The sequence below is a fragment of the Lontra canadensis genome, unplaced genomic scaffold (assembly GCF_010015895.1).
Source record: "Lontra canadensis isolate GAN:19392208 unplaced genomic scaffold, GSC_riverotter_1.0 scaffold20, whole genome shotgun sequence".
Classification (NCBI taxonomy): Eukaryota; Metazoa; Chordata; class Mammalia; order Carnivora; family Mustelidae; genus Lontra; species Lontra canadensis.
The window spans coordinates 14665588-14690507 of record NW_022631014.1 but is presented as its reverse complement, the minus strand read 5'-3'; the positions used below and the strand labels follow the sequence as shown (position 1 = coordinate 14690507).

The window sequence follows — 24920 nt, the reverse complement described above, 5'->3', positions numbered from 1 at the left end:
AAGACAGTAAGTACAGTTATGTGCAGGCTGAGTTTAGGTACAGCCATGAAAGGCAGGATGGCATCTCCTCCTCACATTGTGAAATTTTTGTCTGTGACACTTCAGTTACACTGGAGACACAAAAAAACCAAATACCATTATAAGCAGCTCAGAATACTAGAGAGGACCTGTTAACTGAGGTCCTCTGAAGGGATCATGTGGACACTGACCTCCAAACTAGAACCAATTATGACTGCTGAATTTAGGGAAAAAAATTTCTAACGTATACCTTGCTAAAAGAAAATTCTTTATTTCAAAGAAGATCAGGTATATAAATAGTAATTGGCAATTCTATCATTTGACAGAGGAGAACTTTAAAATACTTTATTCATTCAGCTTTGTTCTGGCCTAGTAGGTATATTATGATGGGCTGTAGATGTACACAGAGACAGAGCCTAAATTTCAAGTTCCTGAAACTCTCCAAGTAGCATTTCCTCATCTGTGAGGCAAGAGGGTTGCCCTAACTGATGGACTACTCCAAAATCCTGACAGAGAAGCCGGGTACTTTGAAGATTTCAGTTCCGACTCTTACCACCAGATGTCACTGTTGCTCATCAAAAATAGGGAACTTCTGGGGACTGACTCAAATGTAAAAAAACAAAAGCTATTTATTCCCATTAAACAAATATTTATTGAACATTTATATGAGACAGGCACTAATGCAGGTGCTCTGAATGAAAAGGATCATCATGGCCTCAAAGATACTAAAGGAGAGGGGCGCCTGCGTGGCTCAGTGGGTTAAGCCTCTGCCTTCGGCTCAGGTCATGGTCTCAGGGTCCTGGGATCAGGCTCTCTGCTCAGCAGGGAGCCTGCTTCCCCTCCTCTCTCTCTGCCTGCCTCTCTGCTTACTTGTGATCTCTGTCAAATAAATAAATAAAGTCTTAAAAAAAAATACTAAAGGAGACATGGAAGCAATCACACATCAATGCCCCAATAACATAGAAACATTAAGCCAAGGAATCAAACTCCCAGTGAAAATCAACATACCATCTCTTTAAGGTACAACATCGCTTCCTGAAGGGTACTTATCTCTGATTCCAACCCTGGGTTAAGTGTCGCACCCCCCCCACCACCACGCTGGATGTTATTGCTGCTACCTCTCCCTAGCATTCAACAAGCTTTCTATAATCACTTAATGGCGGCCTTCCCTGCCGGACTTTCCCAAGCTTACCACAGTACCGACAGGCGTAGCAGTCATTTGTAGAGTTTCCTTTCACATCAGGTGCTGTGCTAAGATCCTTACAGTCACCACTGCATTTTACCATCCCTCTCAGCCACTAATATTGCCCCCATCTTACAGATGACGAAACCATGGCTACTTGGGTAATAGGTGGCAGAGCTGTGAACCCAGGACTGACTTAATAACATGTAATATCACACCCACCTAAGCCACTTTTAAGAACTTCATTATCTGATGCCAATCTATTCATCCAGCTAATTTTCCACTCTCTTCCTTGAATGAGCAACCCCACCTTTAATTACATAATGCTCAGTACCCTTCCAACACTTTGCTTTTGTTTGCCCTATCCTCTCTGGCAATGGTCCAGGCCAACTTCTCTCAAATGAGTATTTATTTGGTTTAACAAATCAGTAATATACTCATCTGTTAGAACAATTTTCTGAAAATTGTTCCCAAATTTGTTCTACAGAAGGCTTATCCTTCGTGAAACAATTGCTAGGACTGCCTACCAGGATCTCCTATCAGGTCTATTGGAACCTGAGAAAATAGTTCCTAGTAATAGTTTTTATTTTTAAAGCATTTTTCAGACTCATATAATGACCTATCAGCTATATAGGACTGTAGAAATTACCTAGCTCACCTTCTCATTTTATACCTAAGACTGAGAAAACTCGGATTTAATCCAAGTTTAAGAGTCAGTGGTAAGTCAAGACCATGCTGTAACCTCTTGCCTAACTTTATTAATTTATGGTAACTGTGGCCACTCAATTTCATAAAGGCCATCATTTCTAATACCTGTTGGCATCTATGACCTGACTGCCCAGGTTCTAGTCCCAAACCTACAACCCTCTCTAGCTTTGTGACCCTGGGTTAGATATTTACTCATGCCTCAGTCTCCTCCTCTGTCAAATAAGGATAATTCCTACCTCTTAGGACTGTTAGTAAATCTAAATGACATTATACATGAAAAGCACTTAGAATAGTGTGTGGCACATAGTAAATACTCAACAGATATTAACGATTATTCCTGTTTGATAAATATGCTTTAACCATAGTTCCTACCAAAGGTACAAAACATTCTCTTTTTTCTTGGAACTTAATCCTTGTTTTTACTAAGGAATGACTGATTTTTTTCCAAATTGAAATAAATACAAGGCAATTGATATGTTCACCTTCTTTACTAACACCACATTTACCATGTTATCACCATGGAATGTAAATTTAGGTTAGACAAGAAAATTTCACAAATTTAATACAGCATTCTGGAGTATACCAAAGTTTGTGTATTATGTCTGACCAAACTACCTTGCGAATAAATCATCAATCACTTCAACTACAGGTAATTTGTTAACATTTATGATTCTTACAGAGAAAATAAACAAGCTTCATACATTTAAAGAAGTGTTTTTCACTTAATCTTTGCATAGTACTTAAAATACACATTTCAACATTTAAAAATTATTCTAATACAACAGCAGCATAAATATTACTCTGCAATTACAAAAAAAAACTAAACTGGGATCCACAGTTAGGTTATGTTAGGTTATTCTCATGTTTACAAGTATGATTCTGAAATAAATACTACTTCTAAACAGCTCTTTATCGGCTTTTTAGGTTTGGTTTAAATAAACATATTTTAGGTTGTGGGGAAGCTTACTATATTCCATGCACTGTTCTGAAAGGATTAAGAGCCAACCAGTCCTAAAAACTAAAGTACCCAATCAATCTGCAAAATAGGCAGAAAAAAATTAAATGGGATTCCTACATAACATCAAAAGCATGTTTTGATACTAGAATCAAATCAGCAACTAGGAGTACTTCAGGACTGGCACACTGTCCTCTTTATAACTGATTTTATCATAAGAGTTTAAGGAGGAGCATATTTTACCACTGTCCAGTCCATTTAAAAGTGACATGTTTCTTCTTTTGTGCTAATGTGACTCCCCTGAATGACCTAGCTAGTTGACTGGTCACTAGTAATTTGGTAATCAGGCAAATCAAGCCTGGAAGAAAGGAAGCCAATACTTAAACTACCATATTATTTGACCCATTCAAATGATTCATTTTCAACATAAACATATAAACTCAATATGATATGCCTAACTAAAGCAAACACCACCAACAAAACCGAGACAGCTTCTCTTCTTCTAAGGTTTAGGCTTTGCCCAGAATTCCTTATACATGGAATACCCCATACCTAAAGAAAAAAAAAAAGTAGTTAAACATTTAATATTTTCCATGATATTAAGAAAACGGAAAACAGTTCAGAAAATAGCTAAAAGTAGCACCTTGCTAGCATGCAATATTTACAAGGGGAATAAGATCCCAGGCTGTTTATACTCTTGCCTTCTTTATTTAAATTTCTGAAATTCTTTTTATATAGGTTCCCAGTAGCTCGAGGCTAGTGTGACTACTTCAGACTACTGAAATATTTGTTTTAAAGAACAATTAATATTTATCTTCCAATTTTAAAAGGAGTCACTCTTGCCATGTAATATAAGTAAAGTCAACAAAATTATAAAGCCAATAAAAGACTGTAATACCTACATTAAAAAAACATTTTCTGGGGCACCTGGATGACCCAGTCAGTTAAGCATCTGACTCTTGATTTTGGCTTAAGCATAATCTCAGGGTCCTGAGATCAAGCCCCGTGTTGGTCTCCCCATTGAATGTGGAGGCTGCTTAGATTCTCTTTTTCCCTCTCCCTCAACCTGTCCCACCCCCTTGGGCTCTAAAAAAAACCAATAAATTTTTCCACTTTCAAAAATTCAATAAAATAATAGTCATATGTCATATGTCTCTCCCAGATAATGGCTCGTACTACCAACCCTATTTACATATTTAGACTCCAGTGAAATTATAAGTTCTATGATAGACAGAACGGCCTTTTTTTATCTTTAAAACATGTAAAACAAATAAAACATTTACTGTATCAGACAGTAAAAACTGTGTCACTAATTGAACTACCTTTATTAATACAATTTTTATGCAAAAAATATAAGTGACATTTCAAACTATTTCAAAGTCAGCTAAAAGTACCTACCTTGATTTATAAAATCTATTAATGCGTATTAGAAACTTGAAAATTTCCTCTAAGAACCTACCAAGAGTCATTGCTCCCACAACAAAGCCTTGGGCTGCCACACGCATGTGGATCAAGTGAACAGACATTTTAGTATTTCCCCTGCTCTTCAATTTATATAATCCATATGCAACAATTGCTGCAAACCCGGCCATTCCTGTAAAACAAAGTGTCACAAGTATGTCATTACATGGGGTCAGGGAAGCAAGATGACTTTACTATCAATGTAAACCTCTACTATTTTTACAAAGATGTTCTATTGAGACCATTAATTAACTAACACACAAATTGAGCTTTTAATTTTCCCTCTTAAAATCCAAAACCCATAATTGGTAGTAAACAGTAGCAGATTCAGGAAGTTAAGATTATCTTCAAATTGTGGGCTGTGCAGACAGTAGGATGCTGTAAGAGTGCCAAGGGAACTCTTCCTCTCAGTCCTATTTCCTTCCCTGAGAGGAATCAGTTAACATAGCAGAGACTGTAATAAACCATAACTGTGAGGGTAAGCTTTTTTATTGAGTTGTTGAGTCCTTCTAGCAAATCACTGAGACTGAGGGTGGTCGTGGGGTCCCCCAACACATTCACTGAAATGAGAGTCAATAAATGAAGGCTGAAGACACACAGAATTTTTATAGACAGTGTTGTATCAAGGCAATCTTACAGATTTCAACAACATAGGAACAAAATATATGAAAACAAATGCTTTCAGGATGTGCCTGGTGAATGAGTTGACCACACTTCTACTGATTTATAGCTTACAACAAACTGATTATTAGAACATCAAAGTCAAACTTACCAATGGGAACAAACGGTGCCTCTCTAGCTTTTCGGATAAGTTTAGATCCCTGATCTTCATCATATGAAGAAAGAGAAACATCTGTGCCGGTTGACATAGTGGCTGAAGAATCCTCCTTAAAGAAAATTTCCAGGAAGTTCTACAATTAAAAGCATCTTGAACACTGAATGGCTGGATGTACTTAAAATGCTCCTACTTTCCACCTAAAAACCTGGTATGTTGTCCATGAAGTCTAGAAAGTATTTTTTAGAAATTAACTATTTTTAACCTGTAGCTACCTTCAGGAAGAATTGTATTACCCCCCCCATTGTTTTGATGTTCATCCCATACAACCAATTCCTTTTTATTTATTTATATTTAAGTAGGCTCCACACCCAGCATGGAGCCCAAGGTGGGGCTTGAATTCACAACCCTGAGATCAAGACCTGAGCTGAGATCAAGAGTCAGATGCTTAATTGACTGAGCTACAGGGCACCCCAACCAATTCCTTTTTGGCAGCACATTGCTGATAACAGTGAAAGTTTTGTTTTGTTCTTTTAAGATTTTATTTATTTATTTGACAGATCACAAGTAGGCAGAGAGGCAGGCAGAGAGAGAGAGGAGGAAGCAGACTCCCTGCTGAGCAGAGAGCCCGATGAGGGACTCCATCCCAGGACCCCAGAATCATGACCTGAGCCGAAGGCAGAGGCTTTAACCCACTGAGTCACCCAGGCACCCCCAATTTTTTTTTAAATTTTTTTAAGATTTTATTTATTCATTTGACAGACAGAGATCACAAGCAGGCAGAGAGGCAGGCAGAGAGAGAGGGAGAAGCAGGCTCCCTGCCGAGCAGAGAGCCCAATGCGGGGCTTGATCCCAGGACCCCGAGATCATGACCTAAGCCGAAGGCAGTGGCTTAACCCACTGAGCCACCCAGGCGCCCCCGCCCCCAATTTTTTTTAATTGAAATAACTTTTGTCTTGCTTTCTCAAATAAATAAAATCTTAAAAGAAATAAAGCTTTTATTTTAAATACTATTGTTAGAAATGCCTCTTTTTAAGCATAATTTATGTTCAATTGAACATAATATAGCCTTTTGGGTTGTTTTTTTAACCTAGGGTTATCATTTTTAACATCACTGCAGCAAAAAAACGATCCTCAGGACCTTCTTAATGAATGAATGTCTCCTAAGCTTCAGCTCTACTTTCCTTTACATACCTTACATTCCCTGGACCTCCCTCTTAAAACTCTCTACCTTCTTTTATAGAGACCAAAGACTCCATTCTCCCTTTTTCAGTCATCTCCTTTTACACAGGAAGCTATTTAACAGGTGTTTCATCACAATGAGAAAATAACAGTTTCACCTTAGTCACAATAAATATGTATATAATTCCCTCTTCACTGAGCTGATTTAAACTGCCTGTAAATGTTACCCATAGATAAAAGAAGGGAGTCAAACACATGTTAAGTGTACAAGTCTGATTAGTGTCAGTTACAATAACTTCAAAAGTCAATACCCATCCCACTACCCATGTAACATCTTACCTTCACTTCTGGGTTTTTTCATGTGCATCATGCATCATACTCCCTTCAATAACTCTCATTCAACACTTTGCTATTGCGGGGGTGTGAGCCATAGGTAAGACCCTCAAAGAAAAGTCAACTCTAGAGGGCGGTGTACTGCTTAGTTTGAAAAGTGAAATCATCCTTCTGAGCCCCCATCCCCATTGGGAAGAATCCAATTCTGTCATCTGACAAAGAAATCCTTAATCCCAGGACCCTGAGATCATGACCTGACCTGAAGGCAGAGGCTTAACCCACTGAGCCATCCAGGTGCCCCAGGAATTATCTTTAAAAACAAGAAAGTCAGTGGTCTTTCCTCTAATCCCTCACATCTGGATCAATAAAATTTTCAACAGGTCCGTGGAGCAAAAGTCTTTTCTCCCTCCTTCAGGAAGACAGAGGATGGCAGTCTTTTTCCTGTACATATATGAAAAGAAAATCTACTCATCTCCAGTCCTCACCTATGATACAGAATCTAAAGTTTGTATGAGTAGGTCATCTGATCAGATTTTCAGAAAGTAATCCTTAGAGTAAGAATAAGGGCGTGGGGGTAACCATGTGGTCATTATTTGCTTTCAGTGACTAAAGATAACCTGTCTCTGATGAAGAATACCCTGTGGCACACTTAAAGACAAAAGAGGGATATAAAAAGTCCAACACTCACACCACAGATTAAACTATAATTCAAATTCTATTTCTCTACCTAACATACTATATATTCACAACACTCCTTGCATATAAAATTTGGTAATTCTCTTCCTAATTACCATCTGACCCAAGCATTCATGATTTGCAGCCATACAAATGGAAAATGGCTAACTTTTAAAAGTACCAGGATCAGTAACTAAGAATCATATAATTTGATAACAACCCAGATGATTAATCCATGCCAATAGCGTAATTTTACAGAAGGAAAGGGGTTATATGAATTGTTCAACACCAAGAATGTATCTCTGGCAGGCAAGGATTAGAACCCAGATCTCCTGACACACAGTTCAGAGTTCTTCTAACTGACAATATATTGCCAAAGCACCAATGTTATGACGCTGATAATACACTTAATCTGAAAAAGATTAAAATTCATTTCTTAACAGAAGCCTGAATTTCTTTCTTTCAATTGTAAAAAATATGCAAGTCATGCCTAAAATTAAATGGAACTTCCTTCCCTAGTGACTTAACTCACCCACCAATTTCAACTGTGCTTTGAATAGACCTTTTTCATTCGCACCACTTCTAGATTTTCCTTTAATTTTCTCACCTGCCCATTGCAACCGACCCAGATCTCTGTCAAAAAGTTGAAAAGGTACAAAAAGAGGCATCAATGACCAGATGATATTCAAAGCCAGTTTGAAAACACTGAATATTCTCTAAACTTAGTAAGATACTACTGCAGACCTTTCCAAATGCATGGGAACCTAGAAAAAACCTCAGGGAGGATGAGCTGTCCAGCGTGAAGTGATGTAACAGACTGAAGGATCTTCACAGCCTGTCATTTTGGTCACAGGAACTACTAACAACAAGGGCTTCAAATTCTGATTTTCCATCAGTCACCTGTCAGCTTGTTTAAAATGGCTGCAAAGGCCCCACCCTGGAGATTCTGATTCAGAGGATATGGAGCAGGGGACCCAAGGAATCTGTATTTTAAGAGGCCCCCTTCGATTGATTCTGCGGCACAAGGAAGTAACAGATGCCCTGGGATACAGGACTCAAACTTGTGTGTCATGCTGGGGCCTGATGCCGCTTCGATCTGTCTGAACTTTTCCATCCAAACCGGTCAAACTCGAAAGTGCCTGCGTGCTTCTGGAAGCATAAATCCTGCGGTGGGGATTACCCCACAGGGGGAACGAGCTGCCGCCCGCACCCGTGATGGAAGGGAGAAAGGCGAGTAACACCGCCGAATCATTTCAGCGGCTCCCAATCTAAACCCGCGCTCCGTTTTCCCATCTCTCACTGGCTGGCTTAGCTTGCAGGATGAAACTTAAATTCCGTCACAGATGCAGATGCTTCCTACAGGGCCTGAGGCCTTCTTACCGTCCCAGGGTAGGACAGGGTCGCCCAGCGTGGGAGGAAACCCGCGGTTCCGGAGAAGAGTAGGGTGGTGTGGTTTTACGCCCTCAACCTTTCGAACCGCCCCACCCGCTGTCTCCTCGCGTGACCTTGTCTGGACTCCCAAGGCCGGAGCCCTCCTCACTCACCGCACAGGCCGGCTCTCCGGAAAGCTCCCCGCTTCGGGAACTATCCGCGCTACCGGCTCCCTGAGGTCGGCTCCAGCCCCCTCCATGGCTCTCTCGTTACCGCCCCCTCCGCGAGTCTTCCCTCTCCGCCACGATTCACTCCACAAGCTTCTATTTCATCCCCTCACCTGACAGGCCGTGAGACCCTCCCAAATTTCCCTGAACCACGAGGTCGGGCCCGAGACCCGCCAATTTCTACTCTCCCCCTTCAACCCGGCCATCGCCCCCCTCCTTCCAGACCCGCGGCCCCCACCACTCCCAAGGCGCGCTCGGCGCAGCCAAGCGCTGCCGCACTTCTTCCCGCCCCACGGTAGCATAGCCTCGGCTCCCAGGACTCCCTCAATCTTCACATACCTACAGGGACAGGACTCAGGCTCCAACTGGTTTCTGGCTCTCACCCACGCTCGCCGTCCAGCCGGCTTCTTCTCGTCCCGCCCACACCAAGCCCTAGCCAATAAGAAGCCAGCGCCCGGCAGGCGAGGGTTCCGGTGGGTGCGTGCGTGTGCGCGGTGGGTAGGGCGGGTCCCGGATTGGCCCGGGCGGCGCGCGTGGGCGGTGGCTCCGTGTCTCCCGCTCTCACGTAGGGATCTCGTCCTGCATGAGAGTTCAGCGTCAGGGCTTCGCGCGAGCGCTCTTTTGTGCCACTGGCTCCCGGCCGGGCGGAACCTCAGATTTCTGTCGCGCTTTTCCTTTCGTGCAGCCGCGGCGAGCATCGCGAACATTGTGTTCCGCGCGCGGGCGGGGCGGGGCCTGACGCGTTTTGGCCGCAGCCAGTCCTTGGGAGGCTCGGGGGAGGACGTCCCTGTCTTCCGGGGCGCCGGCCGCGGTGAGGCGAAGGAGCGCTCGTCCGTTCCGTTCCCCTGGTGGTTCTGTGCTGCCGCGAACGTGCGCTGTCGGGCCTCTCGTGGAGCTTTTCCTGGGGTTTACAGTGTGGTGAGGGGCAGCCATTAGTCGCAAGCATGGGGTCGCTAGAGGAGACCTCACCCTGAATGGGGGGGGGGGGTTCTCTGAGAAGTGTCAGCGGCCCTTGGTGAGGGTGAACTTAGGGAGACAGCCCCTAACTTGTTCGTAGGACATAATCAGTCTGTATGGCGAATTGATGCGAAGCATCAACGACTGTGCCACCGGGGAGTTGCGGCTAAATTAGAATCCCGTAGTAGAACCGCGAATTGAGGCATATTGCCAATACTGTATCACACAGGTAGGAACTTTGTGACGCTGCCTCCGGATTTTGAAAAATCCTTTGTCTCATAATTAAGACACATGTAGGAAACATTCATGCTATGGGTGAAGAATGAAAACCCCCATACCTTGATTATCTGGTATGTTTTCATCTACTTGAAGGCACAAACTTTGGTTCATGCCCATCTCGGAGCATTGTCTTTGAGCTCAGTAGGAGCCCAGTGGAGGGGCTGCAAAAATAAGTAGGGATAATCAGGGTCTTACTTAGGATAATTAAAACGACAAAAGAGCCCGAGAGATTTGAATATGAAGGCAAATCCTCAAGTCCTGTGATTCTGGAAATACAAAGGCTGACAGCCGCCGTGAGCGCATTCATTCCTGAAGGGGGTTTGTATAAATCAAAATAATGTTAGCTCATTTCCAGAGAATGAGATTTGGGAGCAGGGAAACTTGAGTGGCAGCCCCAGGCTGGCCACGTAGCAGTCATGACTGACGGCTTTACCTCTCAAAACTTCACTTTCTTCGTTTGTAAAATGTCGATAATAGTGGTGCTGGTTAGTGAGGAAATAACACGTAGAGTGTTAGCACAGTGCCTGGCTTGAAAAGTGCTTTAAAAGTGCTATTGCTTTTAAAAAAAAATTCCTGTGCCGTGAATTGTATGGAAAGAGGCAGACCCTGCCTTATTTGTATGAGAAATTCTCTCTCTCATCGATATTTAGAACCAAAAGCTTGGTAAATGATAACTATCTGAAACAATCAAATAATGTAAAAGATTTTTTAATAGAAATTATTCTGCTACACTTTATTCCATCTTGTGTTTCTGTAAAGTTTCTTAGGCGAGGTAAACACAACACCAGGCACGGTGGGCGCAAGGCAAGATTTATTAAAGGCATCTCCGGTGAAGTTTCGGGGCTCAGGAGAACGGGAGCCAGAGAAGTCGCGCGGGAGGAGGTGGGCACCCTTGGGCAAGGTTCCTCGACTCCGGAAAGGGGAGTGGGGGAAGTCGCGCTGGGAGGGAGGCGGCGGGGGTCTTTTATCGGGCCAAGGCAGGGAATGGGCTAACTTCAATATATGGTGGGGTATTTGGTGATCGGAGGGTATGAGGTGGGGGGTCCTGATACTTCCGTTTCCTGCATAGGTATCGGGTTACCTATGGAGACGTGACCTGGGCATACATCCTTTTGGCGGGAGAGTCAAGGGTTAAGGAAAGGGGGAGGGGGAGGAGGCTGGAAGATGGCGGCCCGGCAGTCATTTCTATTGTCCTCTTGCACTCCCGGAGCCTGCCTACCCAACAGTTTCAAGAAAAGAACAGCGACAACTGACAAACCATTACATCTTTCATAATGTAGACATAATTGGTAACAAATATACATCATGCATTATTTCATTCTCCTTACTCTGTCATTTGGAAGTATAACTGATACAGAAGACATTAAAAATTATTTAGGTTCTCATGTATTAAACTAACCCACTTGTAGTTTATAGAGGAGAAGACCGTACAAGCAGCATCTGCCTATTTTGCTAATTTACCCTCTTTTGAGAATCTTTGTAACTTCTCACGTTCCAAGTAGCAGTCTACACATGTTTGTATCTACTATAAGAGAAATGGGCTTCAAAACTCAGATGTCTATTTAGGCTGAGGCCCAGCTTAAAGCTACATTACCTTGTTTTTTTAATACCCTTCTTAAAACTACTTTGTGATCTTTGTGGAATTTTGTCTAAACCAAATGTTAAATCTTTCGAGCAAATTGGTAATATCTGCAGATATATTTTTTAAAGATTTTTATTTATTTATTTGACAGATCACAAGTAGGCAGAGAGGCAGAGAGAGAGGGAAGCAGGCTCCCTGCTGAGAACCTGATTGCAGGGGGGTGGAGAGGGGTGGGCTCTATCCCAAGATCCTGGGATCCCAAGATCCTGGGATCCCAAGACCCTGGGATCCCAGGACCCTGGGATCCTGACCTGAGCCGAAGGAAGAGGCTTTAACTCACTAAGCCACCCAGGGATCCCATCTGCAGATATTTTTGAAACCACAGTTCAAAGTCCCTTTCAGCAATCACTGGACATGAATATTGTGTTGGCACTGTTCTGGATTCAGAAGTTAAAGATTTAGTTCCTTCTATGAGATGATTTATAATCTTTTTAGGTAGAAAGAACAGATACAGAAAAACATCAAAGACAGTTTATGATAAGTGCTTTGAATGCAGCTTCAGGTAGATATCCCAGTGAATGCGCAGTTTCAGAGAAGGCTTCTTGGGACTGGGACTTGAATGAGTGAACTTTGAGGAATGATGATTGGCATGTAAATAAGTTGGGAGACTCTTTCAGAAAGAGGAAACAATGGGCAGAGGAATAGCAGTAGACTATGGAATTGTAGCTCCAGCATAGACAATGAGTGGGGAAAAGAAAAAAAAAAAAAGAATTGTGACTAAAGCAGAGTCAGAATAATGGGAAGTAGGTTTAAGCTACATGGGAGAGGACTTTAAACACTGATTAACGTGCACAGTATTCTATTGGGTGGCCCTTGAAGGTTTTGGAGCAGGATGTTGACAAGAATACATTTGAGGTAGTTTGTAGTGAAGTAGAATGGATTAGAAAGGGAATATCAGTGTTATACAGCCAGAAAATTAAAAACTATACAGTATGTAGCTCATTATATTATTTGTATTGAGGCCACATCCTTCATCTCAAGGATATGGAAGGCTGCTACATGCAGGGGCGTCATCCCTCTAACCTCCTGGACAAGGACCGCTGTTTTGAAGCAGCAATTGTCCTTACAAAGCAGTTCCCAGGGAGAACTGCCAAGGCTGAGACATCATAAAATTCAGGGCTACTCATAATATGGGACAGTTTTGTACCTTTTACACTTTGCAGAGTCATGGAATAGTACTTAAACTGTTTGTTTTAAACAGAAATTTCCCAGGTACATTAATAGCATGTTTTAAAGTTTTATTTATTTATTTTTAATTTTATTTATTTATTTTGACAGAGAGAGAGCATAGGCAGGGGGACCGAGGGGCAGAGGCAGAGGGAGAAGCAGATTCCCCACTGAACCATGAGCCTGAAGACCCTGGAATCATGACCAGAGCGGAAACCAGACACTTAACCGACTTACCCACCCAACTGCCCTTAAAGTTTTATTTAAAGTTAGCCCACAAGGTAGGAGCTTTTAGGCAAACAAAAGAATCTCCTGTGGCAAAAAGTAATTGGGTCCCTCCCTGGACTGCTTATGTAAGTCTTCCAAGCGTTTTGTAAGAAATACTATTTTTCATTCTATTTTATCTTCCACACAAATTAGAAAAAATTAGGTGCTCATGAAATTGTTGAAATTGTGAATCATTGCCATTCACATACTTGATTGAGAAAAGTCATTGAGCATGTAAACATAGCTAAATATGAAACTGACATATAATACTTTGTATAAAGAGACTCTGGCTATTTGGAAAAACACTGGCAATTTTCCTTATATTTTAAAATACAAAGCTAAGAGAGAGTTTTTTTTTTTTTTTAATAGACTCCATGCCAGCATGGAGCCCAGCTCAGGACCTGAGCTGAGATCAAGAATTGGAAACTCTGACTGAGCCACCCATGCACCCCGAGAATTGTATTTATAAATTAATTTCAAAAGTGGGATTTAGGGGCACCTGGGTGGCTCAGTCAGTTGGGCATCTGCCTTTGGCTCAGGTAATGATCTCAGGGTCCTGGGATCGGGACACACGTCGGGCTCCCTGCTTAGCAGGGAGTCTGCTTCTACCTCTCTTTGATTCTCCTCCCAGCTTGTGCTTGCTCTCTCGCTCTGTCTCAGATAAATAAATAAAATCTAAAAAAAAAAAAAAAATGCTATTTTTCGCCCCTAGGAGCAGCTGCTGATCACATCAGACCACCCTGTTCTGCTCAGGTGTGACAGGTTCTCTTTTTCACAACTTAATATATTTCAAAACATTAAGTCCGAGGTACCTTGTCCATTGCTCTGCCCTTTAGAAAGAATAGTTACAAAATGTAATCTCAAAGCTCTCCAGAGGAAGGAAAGTCACAACTACCTTTTACATTTTATGAGAGGCAGTATGATAGTGTTTAAGACCACAGACTCTGGAGCTTGCTTTGCTGCTTACAAGCTGTGTGTGATACTGAGCAAGTTACTTAATCATTCTGTGCCTCAGTTTCTTCACTTGTACAATAATAGGACCTACATAATAGGACTCTGGGGAGGCTCAGGTGATATGTAAAACTGCAACATTGCCCGGCATATATAATAAGTGCTATATATGTTAATTATTATGACATTTCTGGTTTTGTTTTTGTGTGTATGAATTCCTGGCAGTTCAGCTTAGCTAAGCTGTAAACACCACTGGTGGTTTCACTTGTGTGTATGTGTTTGTATGGTTTCCATATTTAAAAGTCTTTTGGTTACAGAGGATTTGCATACAAATCATAAATATAAGATGCTCACAACCAGACTTTAAGAGAGCAGAAGCAAGGAACATCAGGGACTTTCTTTAATCTCTTCAGTTGACACTCTCTCCTACTTTTCTATCATTGGTTTCATTCAACCATGTAAAATATTTTTCCTATTAGTAACCAATAGGGCAGTAGGATTTGTGTCTTTAGATAGGGATATTTTTTGTAGTGAACTAACGTATTGTACTTTTTTTTTTTTAATTTTACTTATTTATTTGACAGAGATCACAAGTAGGCAGAACAGGCAGAGAGAGAGAGAGGAGGAAGCAGGCTCCCCGCTGAGCAGAAAGCCAGACGCGGGGCTCCATCCCAGGACCCTGAGATCATGACCTGAGCCAAGGCAGAGGCTTAACCCACTGAGCCACCCAGGTGCCCCACATATTGTACTTTAAATGTCTTAGTCTTGAATTGATTTTTCCACTAATGCACTTAGTATTACTTGTTATTGTTGTTCCAGGCAACAGCACTCTTCTTAATAAGTACCAAGGGGAAAAAATGTAGTGGAGTGGAAAGGGGACTAGACTGTCCCCAGGACTGCTACTTGCATGTGGTCAAAAGACATGGATTTGTATGCTGACTTGAATGCTTATTAGCATTATGACCTTAAACAAGTTACTTAGCCTGTTGGAATCTCACCTTTTCATCAACAAAACAGGGATATTAATAGGTACCTTATAGGATTACACTGTCTGTAAAGAACTCTATATAAGATACCAAGAACAGGGCTTGGGGCACAATAGACACTCAGGACATATTAGTTCCCCTTTCTAAACCAACCCCCTTCCTCTTGCTGCCATATTCCTAGGCAGTAACCAGCAAGGCAACCTTAAATTACTTTTCTTTTCTAGACCTATAAGTTTCCTGAACCAAGCTCCTAAGTCATCCTTTTAGTTATCTTTGCTCAGCCTCACCTTCCAGTCCCTTGATATCCCCAAAAACCCTTTCCACTGAGAACACTGAGAACTTCTCTCGCCTCTCCCTTTGCCCCCACCTCTGGGCTTACCTGCACCCACCTTGGTCATTTCTCCTGGTCTTGGGTGCCTTTCTCCCACTGAACACCAGTCACCCCGTACTGGACTCCATCATTTCCTTCCACCTTACTTAGCGTTTGCACTCTCATCTGTAATTTTGCTTGGTCTCTCTTGTTACAGGCTTCTCATACCCAAGATTCTTCTACTTACTAAAAGCTCCCTCCTAGCTTCTTAATCCTTCCTGTAGTTATTGCTTTATTTTCTCTCCCCCAGCTTAGGAGAAAAAAAGCATGTATACGTATTTCCGTATCACTCTTTGCTTAACCCACTTGTTTCTATTCCTGTCACACTACTAAGACTACAGTGGAGAAGGACATCATTCAGTGGATACAATTCAGTTTCTTAGCGCATATATGATTTGACTCCTCTACTGTGCTTGACACCAGGAATCTTCTCTTGACACCTTTCTTTTGGTTCTTGCAATCTGGCCATTCTTTCTTAGTTCCTATCACTGAATTCACTTCCGCTGTCCCTTAAGTGTTGGTGTTTCCAGGATTCTGTTCTTACACTTTCCTTCTTACTCTCTTTTCTCCTCTTGGGATGATCTCATGTACCCTCGTGGGTTTTTATTCCCATCTGTATACTGATGCTCTCTTGTCTTCTATCTGCCTGAGCTCTAGAACTCTATACTCAAAGGTGTGTTGAACGACTCTACCTCAGTAGTCCACAGATTCCACAACATGTGTATAAATGAATTAATCATGACTCCCCTGTCCTTTCTCCTGCTCTGGACACTTCCCTCCTGATAAGTACTTTCTCCTAAATTCCCTGACTTGGCTGATGGAACAGCTATCCATCACATTAACCAAATATGAAACCTGGATGAATCCTGACACAACTTCCTCCTTTCTCCACATCCAACCAGTGACATCTGAACAGAGAATTGAATGATGAGGGGCCAGCCCTGTGAAACTCTGTGGGAAGATTTAAGGCAGAGATGAGACTCTGCCTTTACTCTCATAGTAATGTGCTCTGACCAAACTGGCCCAGATTTGCCTGACTCCTGTATGCAGTGATGTTAAGAGGTTCATTTATATAGGAAAGCTCTTAAACAGATCAAATAAGGAAATGCTTTTATATCATCTTAGGGTGGAACACAATACTGTTTTCACTGACAATATTTTCAAACAAAAAGCTGTGAGGTTGTCAAACACACAAAAATGGATCTTAGATTCAATGCAGCTCCTCAAATTCCTTTTTTGTTCTTTGAGGGAGGGAGCAGGGGAGATAGATAGGCAGGTGGGGTGAGTCCGCATAGACCTCCCCTAATTTAGATGAAGCTCTCCTGCCTGCTGGCTTTGTTTTGAAGACACTCAGATTTGGGATTAACAACACAATCATTCCTTCTTAAAAATTTATATAATTTTATATTTCATATATTCTGTTATTATGCCCTTTAATAGAAAATATTCAGTTTTGTGTTTAATATCCTGACTTTTTAAATTAAAAAACTTAGAATCTTAAAGATTGCCTTATATTTATGATCTGTATTTTTTTAAAGGTTTTTATTTATTTATTTGACAGAGAGAGACACAGCAAGAGAGGGAAGGGGAGAGGAAGAAGCAGGCTTCCTGCTGAGCAAGGAATCTCATGTGGGGCTCAATCCCAGGATCCTGGGATTATGACCTGAACCGAAGGCAGACGCTTAAGGACTAAGCCACCCAGGCGCCCCTTATGATCTGTATTTGCACAGGTTGTATGAAAATACAATTGATTACTGGAAGCAAAAGCTTTGCTTATCATAAGCAAATAGCTCTTTCTATCTGAAAGGATAAACATTATTTTTCTCCCTGGGCTCCCTCCCTAGCTGCTTTCTGGCTCTTGACATGATGTTGAGTACCACAGTTATATGTGAACATTGGCTTGCCAGCATTGTGCAGCAGAGCCTCTGTTAGAGGGATCTTTGTATTGCCTACAGTGCTAGCCTAGTGGCATCCTGTACGTGGGAGGCCTCCAGTCAGTACTGGCTGAATGACCGTCTCTTTGCAGCCTCTTTGCAGAGATGAGTCACTGAGTTCAGTGACATGGGCTACATCTCAGCTACTGGGGCTGCAGTAGCTAGGCGGGGCCTATAGGCTCCCATGGCTTCTTAATTCTCTTGGTCACCACCCTTTACACAGTCATCCTCTCACAGCACCCCCTTGCTTCTGCCCTACTGCCTTGGATACTGATTGCCTCTCTGCTTCCCCTCACTCTCTCTCAACAATGATTTAGGGCTATTTTTATAGTCTGCTAATTCTCTAAGAATGAGGTGTCTCTTCTGGGAGGCATTGCTATCCTCAGTGGCACTGCAAATAGGTTTTTGTTGACTGATCTCCAGGCTCTCCAAGTCATTTTGCCCACACCCTGATTACAAGGCACCATCTGTTTGCCTCAGTGGCTTAATGAAACGAGAGCTCATAATGTAGTTGATATCTAAAATGATCCTAATCACAGTGAGGACAGAATAATGGTCTCCTTCAGCAGAGATGGATGGACAATTACTGTTATAGCTTTGCAGAAAGACGGATATGCAAACAGACACTTCAACCAAATTGGTGGCCCTGAGTTACTCTCCCTATGCTGATGCTTCTGCTCAGGGACAGAAACCCATCTGCTTTGTTTCAGGAGACACAAGAAAGATAGATTATCTGTCTGACCCAAGTTCACTCAGTGAATCAGTCAAGTACTAGCCATCATAGTCCTTCTGCCACTTTGGTTTATGAGGCCAGAGAAATTTTTCAAGCATGAAGAACATTAGAATAACCATTAAAAATGTGAACTAGTAACCTTGGCCTGTTGCCTAGTATAATAGGGCTGATCAGAGTGAAACAGCTGATTGTGGTGTGTGTACTATGCAGTGATTTCTCTAGAAATTGAGTGGGCTGGTAAGTAGTTTTAAAAGATTTATTACCACTTCTGGATAATTTGTTCTTCAGTTAGCTGAGATCTGGAATCCTTGTGACCCATGGGCTGCAGTGAGTGAGTTGTTTCTGACCTCTCCATTACCTGCAAGTATCTCGGACCAGAAGCGAGCAGAGCCACACGCAGCGGCCCAAACAGCCTGTTCTACCCTGTCACGTGCTCCGTGCCTACCGTTCTCTAGGCACGCTGCTATGTACTTGAGGTGCTGTCATGTCTCTGATCATGAAAGTGGCTCTGTCATCTACATATTGATATATGTATACCCATATGTATATGGGTATATGTATACCCATTTTACACAAGAGGAATCTGAGGATTAGCACAATGAAGTAACTTGCTAGAGTTTCCATAGAGGCAGAGGCAGGATTTGAAGCCAGTCCTCTTTAGTTAATGTTTTTTCTGGAATGCTCCATTGCCTTCCAGTGCTCTTTTCCCCTACCTATTTTGATTCTCTGTCTCACCTTCTGTTTCCCTGTCAGATCCTTATCAATCACAAGTGTTTTTGGAAATATGAAAATATGTGTGTGGGCGCCTGGGTGGCTCAGTTGGTTGAGTGTCTACCTTCAGCTCCATTACGATCTCAGAGTCCTGGGATTGAGCCCTGCATGTGGCTCTCTGATCAGTGGGGAGTCTGCTTCTCCCTCTCACTCTCCCTCTGCGTGCGATCTCTCTCAAATAAATAAAATATTTAAAAAAATATATATGTGTGTGTGTATATATAGGTGTACACAGACACAATGTACTTTTAATATCTATATGCCTATATAGTTAGATGTAGGTATTTATAAACAGATATAAATGAACAGAATGTGGAAAGATAAACCCCTCAAATGTTAATGGTTCTTTTATCTGAGTAGTAGAATAATTTGAGCTTTTCATTTTTTTTCTTCGTGTTTTTCTATACTTCTGAAACTAAATATTACTGTGACCAGGAAGCAGTTTTTTAAATCTTTCACATCCTTTCAAGTTCATGTGCTACTAACTTTATGAGTAAAATCTTTCCCAACTTCACTTTTCCTCTTGAAACACACTCCTTTCCGTAGCACTTTGTATTGTCTTGGGGCATTTCTAGCATTTTGCTTTGTATTCTGTGTAACCTCAGTTTCCCAGGGCCCACAAACTTATAGAGGGGAAGAGTCAGGGAGGCACAGCTAATGATGAAAATGGTGATTAACAGACTAGTTTTTGTACCCATCATGAAGGCTAGAATCTTCCTGCTATATCCACCATGTCCCAGACTTTGTTCTCTTCCCATCACTGTGGTCTTGGCCCTGTCTCCTCTACACTGCTGTTCCTGCAACATGAGTGAACCATCATGCTCAGTCTGCTTTTTGTGTGTGATGCTGTCCTCTCTCCTATCACTCAGTACCAAGCTAGGCCCTGTTTGTTATTCCATCAAGCCTCACACGGGCCAGGCTATGTCTCTACTCTCCATCACTTTGCTAAAGTGGGACCATCTCTTTCCACCCAGGTTGTACTTTTCAAAAGTTATCCCCTTCCCCTCATTTTCTTAATCTCTGATAAAACCTATTGCATGATAACCCATGTTTTCCTGTTTCCTGTCTCTTAACTTACCCTCTCCCCTGTCCCCTTATCTAGAAGATCTTGCACTAAGATTAGGTCAGGGGTCAGAGTAAGCTGGCCCAATCCTTCCCTCTCAGTCAAGGGCCCCAGACAGAAGGGTGCACAACTGTTCTTTCTTATGTGGGAGATCAAGGCGTGATTTCATTCTATAATTTATTCAAGTGTCTCTTTCCTGGGTAGCTTGTTAGCCTTCATCTCACCAGTCATTCCCTTTCCAGGGAGGACTGTCTGTGGCTCCCAGGACTGGAAGCTGGTGGCCTGCTGCGACAAGCCATGCTTAGGTAGACGAGCACAGCCAACCCTGCTTGGGCTGTCAGTCCACTCTACTAAGCCTCTCAATTAGCTTCTCAGTCTCTCAATTAGCTTCTAAGACCCTTAGGAGCCAAGGACCATTCAGATTTGTACACTCTGCAGCAACTAGCACGGTTGGATTGGATGGCAAGAGCCCCATTAACTTTTGTGGAATGAATTACTGAAATCTATTGGATTTCTGTGCTCTGTTCTTCTTTATTATCACAGCAAACAATCTAATAAGGGTGATTAGTTGCACTTTGTTCTATATTAAGTATATCACACTGATTCTGATTCTGTGACTTATTTTGAGTTTTAAAACATTGAAGTATAATCTATATACTGTAAAATTCACCCCTTCAAAGTTTACAGTTTAGCGGTTTTTAATATATTCACGGAGTTGTATAACCATCACCATATCACTGCTAACTGATTCCAGAACAACGTTCCATCATGCCAAATATAGGTGATTTTCTTTATCATTCCCTGTTACCCTCCTACCCCAGACCTCTCCAGTAACCACCACTCTGTTTTCTTTCTCTTTAGATTTGCCTGTTCTGGACATTTCACAAAAATGGAATCATAGGATATGTGGACTTTTGCGTCTGATTTTTTTCACTTAGCACAGCGTTTTTAAGGTTCATACATGTCTTAGCATGAATAGGTGTTTCATTACTTTTTAATGGCTAAATAATATTCCCCTGCATGGATAGTCCACATTTTTGTATATCCATTCATCACTTGATGAACATTTGGGTTGTTTCTTCTTTCTTGCTATTATGAATAAAGTTACTAGGAACATTCATGTACATGTTTTTTTCTTGGGACATAGGATTTGAATTTTGGGGGGTATATGCCAAGGCCTATGGTAACTTTATGTTTAACTTTTTAAGGAACTGCCAAATTGTTTTCTAAAGTAGCTGCATCATTTTACATTCCCAAAAGCAATGCATGAGGGTTCTAGTTTACCCACATCTATACCTACACATGTCATAAATCGTCCATCTTTTGATTATAATTATCCCAGTGGGTGTGAAGTGGGATATCATTGTGGTTTTAATTTGCATTTCCCTGATAGCTAATAATATTGAGTTTCTTTTCATGTGTTCATTGGTCATTTGTTATTTTGGTGGAAATATCTGTCTAGTTTACTGCATGTTTTTCTCATGTGTTTAGAAGGTGGGGGAGGAACAGTGAACTATCCTCCAGATTGATACTGGTAATTTGTGCCCTTCCCATATCAGCAAAAAGCCTGTGTAATCTATTTGCCCATGAGACAGAGGACATGTAATCTGCCCACTGTACCCCAGGGTAGGGGTATTGGCACAGCAGCCCTTGTCTGAGGTGGCACTGGGGGCAGTCTGTCAACAGCTCATACGTTGGAAATTTTAAAAGGCAAATGTAATCTTTTTACTATTTCCCAAGTAGATTGGGGACCTCAGTGCTTTGATTTACAGTGGACCCATCCTATGGCATCAGACAGAGTCAAAGTTCCCTCCAGCAGAAGGGCTCTTGCCCAGGCTAGTGCATCTGCTTCATGATTGCCTGGCAGTGTGGGTAGGGAGTGAGCAGACACCTGCTATACATGGGCAGCTGCATCAGGTTTAGTGCATACAACCCAAATATATTGCCTGAGGTCTGCTCCCCATAGGGCTTTATTTAATATAGCCCAGCTTCCTTTGTGCCATTGCAGCATCCACGTTGTTAACCCTTTCCACACTGCCCAGCTGTCAGTAGCCAGATCTCAAATCAGTGGGCATGGGTTCATGTGTTAACACAGTCCATAACACTCTCAGCTCTGCCCACTGACTACTTTGTTTAGTTCCTTCTTCAAGCCAAAGTACATTAGAATCTAGTTGGATGGCACAGGAATGCCTAAGAGGCAGGTTTCCCTGGGATCTGCCATCAGTATACCATGTGTCTTCTGCACCTTCATTCTTTGCTTGGGGGAGAAGAGACATAATGTCACCAAATTCTGGAAGTTGGGCTGAGTTGACATAAGCGATCGGCCCTTATAATGAGTGCAGTTCATGAGATAGCAGGCTGATATTGTAAGTGCTCCTGTGCTGTCGGTAAGTGTGCCATTTCTGTAAGGTGCTTACTTGGGCACAGGCATTCTTATGTTTGCTGAACACATCCTTAATCCCTTAATCTATCCTGCTATTGGCCCAGAGGTTTGTATTACCACTGGCAGGTCAGCAGTCAGTCCTCCCTGTGTTGTGGTGCAAGATAGACAGCTAATAGTTGTTTCTCAATGGGACTGTATCTGATTTCTTTTAAATTTCTTGAGACTTGTTTTATGGCCTAACATGGTCTGTCCTGGAGAATGCTCCGTATGCGCTTGAGAAGAATGTATATTCTGTGGTCATTGAATGGAGTGTTCTACTTATCTGAGTTTTTAGTTATTCACTTTTCATCTTTTAAAACACTAACCATCGGTTGAGTCCCAGGTCCAAAGGATCTCATCTGTCAAGTCTTCATTAATACATCTCACCAGCTAAAAATGTACAGTTTCCTTGTCTGAATTTCCGTCACCCATAACTGTGGTATATGGGTAGGCCAACAACCATAACGGTGTTATAAATTCTGTTATTACAGGTCAGTCTTGCTAAACTCTGATGTTTGGGGTGTGTGTATGTGTGTAGGGACCATGTCTTAACTGTATCTCCATATCCCTGAAATATTACTTCCCTCATAACTTTAAAGCATGCCATTGAAAGGATAAAACAATGTGGTGACTATTGAACCCCTGTTAACTGCTGAGCTCTAGGCGATATACTGTAGAGATTAGAGCAGAAGAAATGCAGTGTGCTCTGCCTCTGGAGAACTTGAAGCTTCGTTACGAGGACTGCATCTACACGAGAACCCTTTAACATAGGATTTGACCGAGTGCAAGGACAAGGGCTCTAGGAGGTTAGGCTTGTCCTCCTTGCCTTTCTCCATGCATGGGATAGAGTCTCTTAGAGTTTCGAGGTTGCAAGTTTGCAAAAACCATCAGGACTGCGATTTCCAGCCACCAGTCAGTGTCGAATCCTCTGGCAGCTGGTCATCTAGCTTAGACATGCCTCCACTTATATACTCTCACCCACATGAAGAGACCCCTACACTCCCCACTCAGGACTAGATGACGGTTGTTTGCCAGCTTTGGGCAGTGAGAGAAAATCAGATTGCCTTTTAGCTAGATGTATGCATCTTTCAGTCTTTGCCATAAAAGAAACTGCAAGTCCAAAAGAATGCATGTAAGGTCAACAAAGAAAGGAAAGAGCTCTAGTCAAAAGCTTGAATCTCAGTGGACAGGTCAAATGATACTTACATGCTGATTTAGCTAAGGAAAGTCAGATCAAGTTCATCCCAAGAGGATCACTTCTAGGGGTAACAAATGAATTATTTTGTTTTTATCCTCCTAGACCCCACATGTATGGGAATGTCCTTGGAGGGTCTGAGGTGTGGGATTTGGAGAGGTGAATTCATTCTACATGCCACTTAGACATTTTATTTTATCTAATTTAGGATAAAGACTGATAATTTCTGGGGCTAAGCAGATACTCCTGGAGGTTTCTTGTCAGGAATGCAGTGTAATAAAGGAGGTTTTCAAGCCAGAATGTAAAACTCTTCTCTAGTAATCTTTGAAAATAGAATCCTCTTAGGAGATAAAAGTATTTTATGAAGTACAATACTTGCAATTTTGGTGGAGCAAGTTACATAAAACAGTCGGATAATACAAGGGCTGGCCTACAATTGTATATAATAGTGGAAAGGAATAGTATCTTTGTCACAGTCATGGTCACGTGGATTGACAGCCACTGAACCATCTGATGCTGGGAGAGTTAGAGAAGGGACAGAGCAGATCTTCTGATGGGTAACAGATGTAGACAGGGTGGAAGAGAAGAGATGATGTCAGTGAGAGGGCCATAGAGGTTGGAATGTATCAGAAATACTACTGGATCAATGCAAAGTACCAGAAAGCTGTGGACCTGGCCTTTGGTAGAGGCAACACACAGGAAAACTGCTGTCTCTGTGTCCACCTAGTTTTGTCAAGACTCTTTACAGCTTTCAAACAGATGAGCTCACTAGGTGCAAATAAATCAGCCACATGACTCCTGTGCTCCTGGCAATAGCTCCTATTGAATTGATGACTAAGGCAATCCACCTACGGACGTTTCAGAAATTCTCTTCCCAAGGAGGTCAGGGGAGAAAATGGGTGTGGCAAGCTAGGAATGATGGGCAATTCTGGGTGGGCCTGAGTGAGTCACCTTTCCCAGAGACCAGGCCAAAGGGTTTTGCCTCTGCTGCTCATTCTTTTCACCTTTTCCCCAAATCCTGACCCTGTTAGCTCTTTAGCTTTTCTGATATGAACCTGGAGCTGGAACAGCTCTAACTTCATAGACGGGGATCCTGAGGCCCAGAGAGGAGAAGGGATTTGCCCTAATTCCCATAGCACATGGATTTCAGAGTTGAGAGTAGAGGGTCTCCTGACTACCAGCCCCTTGCACTCTGTCTGCCACCATGTGACTTTCCTCTTTGAGTCTTTTCCCCATTGTGCCAACTGAGAGGCAAAAAGGACACAGGACATGGCAGAAACTTGAAGGGGTTATCC

The 24920-nt window shown here is 42.2% G+C and overlaps 1 protein-coding gene and 1 long non-coding RNA gene across 4 annotated transcripts; one reads left to right on the top strand and one right to left on the bottom strand.

Moving 5' to 3' along the window:
* Nucleotides 1-3257: 3257 nt before the first annotated feature.
* On the bottom strand, nt 3258-9342 carry HIGD1A (HIG1 hypoxia inducible domain family member 1A). 3 transcript variants are annotated; one of them, XM_032861070.1, is made up of 4 exons: nt 9228-9342; nt 5098-5212; nt 4324-4458; nt 3258-3416 (listed from the first exon to the last, which is right to left on the bottom strand). In XM_032861070.1, the coding sequence occupies exons 2-4, from the start codon at nt 5192-5194 to the stop codon at nt 3367-3369; spliced, it is 282 nt and encodes a 93-aa protein (XP_032716961.1). In that variant the 5' UTR covers nt 5195-5212; nt 9228-9342; the 3' UTR covers nt 3258-3366. The 3 variants fall into 3 exon arrangements, with proteins under 3 accessions (XP_032716961.1, XP_032716962.1, XP_032716963.1); XM_032861071.1 differs by having other exon boundaries at nt 5098-5209; XM_032861072.1 differs by having other exon boundaries at nt 9232-9316.
* Nucleotides 9343-9924: 582 nt separating this feature from the next.
* On the top strand, nt 9925-20916 carry LOC116869813. The gene is made up of 3 exons (XR_004383107.1): nt 9925-10074; nt 13913-13953; nt 20870-20916. It is a non-coding gene; the product is annotated as an uncharacterized LOC116869813 (long non-coding RNA).
* The last annotated feature ends 4004 nt before the right edge of the window (nt 20917-24920 follow it).